Raw genomic sequence first — 5,138 nt, 5'->3', positions numbered from 1 at the left:
CCCTCACTATGTAACGGAGCCGATCAAAGGAGCCCACAGAGATTGATCCAATGTGTCGGCAGATGCTGTTTCAAGACTAATATGATCTAACAGAAGATTTTTATACTGAATAATGCTAAGATTATTTTTATTTTTCCAATTCAGGAGTATGGTTTTCTTTGCGATGCATAAGGCAGTGAAAATCATGCGACATGTATTTTTTTCCAGGGTAACATCTTCCAAGATAGCCAATAAGCAAACAGATGGAGAGAGTGGAATATTACATTTCAGACATTTAGACAAGTCTTCACAAACCTGGACCCAGAACCTCTGAACGGGTGGGCAGAACCAGAGTGCATGGATATAATCATCAGGAATATTGCCTGCCGTAAATAGACGTTTAACGTATGATCTAAGGTCGTTTTCACACTAGATAGTCCGGTAGACTCGGTTCGGGACCAATATTCATGAGCTTTTGTTTACATTTGAGCTGGTGAGTTTGCATTCACACTGCACTGTGCTGTCGAGTCAACCTGTTGAACCAACCTATTCCCCCGCTCGCCTGAGGGGGCGTTGCACCAAGAACTACTGAAAGAAACTACGCAAAACCTCTGAAGACACGTCGTCTTCTTCTTCTGTAAATAAAAATAAAAACGAAGTGGCATCAAGTTTTAGCAGTTTTAGGAGTTATATTTTGTCATTTTTCAAAAATGGACTTAGCATGAGCAGAAGATGAGACAGAAGACCATGGAGAATATTGTTTTTCCACACAAGGCAGCTGACGGTTCCATATAAGGTCAGAGAAATGCGTGTTTGTTTACCCTGCGGAGCGGGGCTCGGTCTGTTTACATTCACACTGTACTCGAACTGCGCTGGAGTTCGCTTCTACCGGACCGAGACCTAGGTTTTAGCCCAGGCCAGAGTTCGCCTTTTTGTTCCATGACAGAGTTCGATGGCGCGTTCACACCTCCCTAAACGAGCCGGACTTTCAAGGAAAACAAGCTAAAGTTTGATTAAAGCGGACTAAACAGGGCTAGTGTGAATGCACCTTGAGTCTCATGAGGTTTAAAAATCATTAATACTGTTTCACATTTGATTTAAATGAGTGGTTTACTTCAACATTAGAAATATTATGAACTAAACACACTTTTGATTATCAAGATATTGTAAAATAGTAATGATAATATAAAAAAGAAGAGTGTTCTTTCAATTGATTAATTCAGGATACAATTAAATAGTCTCTTGATGAGGTAATTTGTATTTCTGGATTCAAATCAATGAAATAACAGTTCCTGTCCCCTGAAGGTCCTCAGAGACAGATTGATGCCGGAGGTCTAGTTCACTACACAACAACCGAGTTTTTGTTTTTATTTTTCCTGCGAAGAGAAGCTGTCCTCCCACCAGAGGTGGACCGGTTTCAAACAAGCATACACCTTGGCCCGAGGTGCAGGAGGTTGTCGAAGAGAGCTATGTTGGAGCAAATATTCACTTGAAATTGTCCTCAGTTCAACTTTATTAACATGCAATATGTTTCACATCATCAACAAAGTTTAAATCACAAAACTATATATTTTAAGGCTTTGTAAACCCCACACTCCTGCACTGTTCCAAACTCTTAAACCTATGCAATGCAATTTTAACAACATGCGTACATGAAGAAGATGGGGATGTTCATGGATTTCAGACGGAGCAAACCCCCCCCCCCCCCCCCCCCCCCCGGAACATAGGAGGATCTGCAGTGGAAGTGGTCTCCATCTACAAGTACTACTTGGGTGTGCACCTGAATGACACCCTCAGCTGGGGCAACAACACTTCCAGCCTGATCAAGAAAGCTAATCAGAGACGTTACTTCCTCAGACGGCTTAGATGAGCTGGTCTGGGAAGCTCAGTCCTCACCTTTTTCTACAGATGTGCAGTGGAGAGCATCCTGTGCTCCAGCATCAACATGTGGCATGGAGGCTGCACAGAAGTCTGTTGTAGTCAGCCTCCCCACCATCACAGACATCTACACCTCAAGATGCAGGAAGAGGGCCACCTGCATCATGAAGGGCCCCACTCACCCAGCACACACTATTTTGCCCCACTGCCCCACAGGATGTAGGTTGAGGAGCATTAAGTGTAGAACCACTAGACTGAGGAACAGCTTCTACACTGAAGCTGTTAGACTCATCAATGTCTAACCAGGAAAATCACTGTAATGTCACTTTAATTGTTGATATGTGACTGTGCTGCTGATTATCTCATTCTGCTGACTTTCATGCTGTATTCATTCATACCCATCTGCTCACCACAGACTTGTTCAGGCTGCTCCTGTTACATCGTTTTATTTACAATATTAGTGTTTATTGTATATCTTAGATCCTTGTATACTGTTTCTTTTTATACTATATATTTTTGCTATTTTGGGGTGTAACTGGAACCCATAGTACATAATTTTGTTCCACCTTGTACCAAATGTGATGCGAATGACAGTAAAGCTGCTTGAATTTGATATGTACTGTACAGTACTTCTAAATTTTATATGGGTATTCGTTTGCTCTGTAGAACAGCAGCTCAGTTCCGGTCCGGCTCAGTTCCAGTTCTGCGGATCTATCCTGCAGTGACAAAGTCCACCGTCCCGTCCAGATGTTTGCATGGATAATTGAGCTTCAGGAAGCTTCAGGATTATTTGAGACTTTCCTGCCAGTTCTGTGAGCTTCATAGATAGATCGTAACTTCTGGCTTTACGTTACAAAACTTTACCTCCATTTTGGTAGAAACCGGCGGCTAGAAGCACTGTTGGCTTCTGGGTGGTGTAGTTCTTTTGACTTGTGTTACAGTGTAGGCTTATTGAAAGAAAACCACAAAATGGTAGCACCTTTCTGAAGTATTTTTTTCTTTATTTTATGTTAAAAACCACAAAAGAGTGAGTCTGTGAAAGTCTAATCACGAAGTAGTGAGGGACTACTGTTCAAGTGAATAAAATATTAATCTTTGTAGTTGTCATGTGTGAATGTTTAATTTACGGTGAACCTAATGAGCCCTCTTCATCTTACAGCTTTCTAAGGAGGACTGTCGTGATGCTCTGGAGATGATCTGTAACCTGGACTCGGATGGAGATGACCAAGCAGCGTTCACTTTATGTTCTGCCTTTCTGACCCGGCAGATTCTTCATGGAGACACATATTGTGCTTGGTAAGACGTTTGGGACTTCTTTCTCTTTGTAGTTTCATTGTAGAGAAGACGCACACAATCACATCCTCGGGGTTGCAGCTAGTAGACATTCAAGCAGTCAGGTATTGTGTGTTACAAAATATATATTAAATAAAGAAACACCTTTGTAGTGAACTAGGCCTCCGATCAAAACCTGCCTCTGAAGACCTTCATGGGACAGGAACTCTTATTTCATTGATTTGAATCCAGAAATACAAATTAGCTCATCCAGAGACGTTCTAATTGTATCCTGAACTAATCAATTGAAAGAACACTCTCTTTTTTATATTATCATTACTATTTTACAATATCTTGATAATCAAAAGTGTGTTTAGTTCATACCATTTTTAAATGTTGAAGTGAACCACTCATTTTAAATCAACTGTGAAACAGTATTAATGATTTTTTAATCCTCATTCAAATTAGAAATCAAGTTAAATGTCTATTTTACAAAGTAATTATGCATTTTTTGATCTTCTGTCTGAAATGAGAGTGATGTCGGTCAAAAGTCGGAGACATTCGAAAACAAGTTGTTGGAACAGGCTGTCGTGTTTTTAAAGCTCTCAAACAAGAAAAAAACAAGAGAACTGGCACCTGCAGTGTTTCTCACTTCGTCAAAACTTTCTCTCTGTTCCTAAACATTTCTGCTGTTTTCTCGACTTGTAAAAACCCTTTGACATCACTAGAACCACACCCCTGTTGGTTGCTTCAACCAATCAGGACTTCCTAAAAGTGACCGGGAGCAGAACTCTTTAAAAGTCGACACTTCCTGGAACTGTTAGTTCTCTTGGAGTTGCTCTGAGTCTTTTGAGTTCTTCTGAGTCTCTTCTGAGTTTGTCTCAGTCTTCAGTCTTCTGAGTCGAGTTGGGACTATGGAGTCTTCCACATCTGAGTGGAACCACTGACGGACTCACAGCTTGATGTGTATCCACCCGGGAGATGAGCGTGTTTGTTGAACGGAGTACCGTCACTACTTAGGACGATTCTCAGCCATCCTTAACGGAGACGCTGAAAGGTAGCATTGAAATGGAACTCCGTACCGGAGCTGACCTATCTTCTGCAAAGGTAACGAGTCGCTTCACTACCGAGTGTACCGGGGCTGAGCTGGGGTCGGATGAAGGGTGCCATTCCTAGTCAGCACACTTTCCCTCATCCATCTTTTCTCTCCATTTAAACTCCTTCATTTCCCATCTTTAAACTTCTATCTTGCCAGTAATTAATCCAGATGCCTTCAGAAATGTCTGTTGTTTTTATTAAGTAAAACGTGCCAAGTTTTATTAATCAGAACCAGATCAGTCTAATCAAGTGTACAATGTTTTGATGTTAAAACCCACAAAATAGAACCGGAGTCCTAAGGGGGAGTGGTGGCGCAGAGGTTAGAGAGGTGGGCTTGTGATCCAAAGATCGCCGGTTCACGCCCCGGCCCCGACAACATCAAAATTGTGGGTGGGGTAGGTGAAACACCCACACTTGCCCCCACCCTCATTCGCCCCACTCTGGGCCCATGAGCAAGGCCCTTAACCCCCACCATGTGCTCCCTAAACAGGTCTCTCTTGAAAATGAGTTCTCGTGGCTCAATGAGACTACCTGTATAAATAAAGGCTAAATGAAAAAAAAAAAAAAAAAAGTTTTGATGTTAAATTTTGATTCTGTTAATAAATGACCACATTTATTTTGATGGGTCAAAGAAAATTAACGTCTCATGTCACTGATTAAACCATCTACGCACAGTATCTCCGTCACATATCTGTCAAGTAGCTCGAAAAAGAGAGAACCCGTTATTAAAATATGACTGTAGTGTAGCTGAAGCTAATCGAGCATTTTAGATACACTACACCTTCTCTGTTCATTGTTTCAATTAGGGGTGCGAATCTCAGTGTCTGGCGAACCTATTCGATTCCGATATTTTTGGTGTCACGATACGATTCAGAAACGATTTTTCCATTGAAATGGTTATAAATTTTGAT

At 41.4% G+C, this 5,138-nt stretch overlaps 1 protein-coding gene across 1 annotated transcript in view; it reads left to right on the top strand.

Moving 5' to 3' along the window:
• Nucleotides 1-3,153, top strand: part of LOC119418760 (zinc finger protein 292) — a gene marked incomplete at its 3' end in the record, with an annotated part of 51,847 nt that extends 48,694 nt beyond the window's left edge. The window contains 1 exon segment of the mRNA XM_037686096.1: nucleotides 3,017-3,153. Within this exon segment, the coding sequence (XP_037542024.1) occupies nucleotides 3,017-3,153 (137 nt within the window).
• Nucleotides 3,154-5,138: the final 1,985 nt, after the last annotated feature.

Source organism: Nematolebias whitei, chromosome 12 (assembly GCF_014905685.2).
Source record: "Nematolebias whitei isolate Nwh7 chromosome 12, NemWhi1, whole genome shotgun sequence".
Classification (NCBI taxonomy): domain Eukaryota; kingdom Metazoa; phylum Chordata; class Actinopteri; order Cyprinodontiformes; family Rivulidae; genus Nematolebias; species Nematolebias whitei.
Note: the sequence above shows the minus strand (reverse complement) of the source record. Positions and strands in the feature narration are given on the sequence as shown.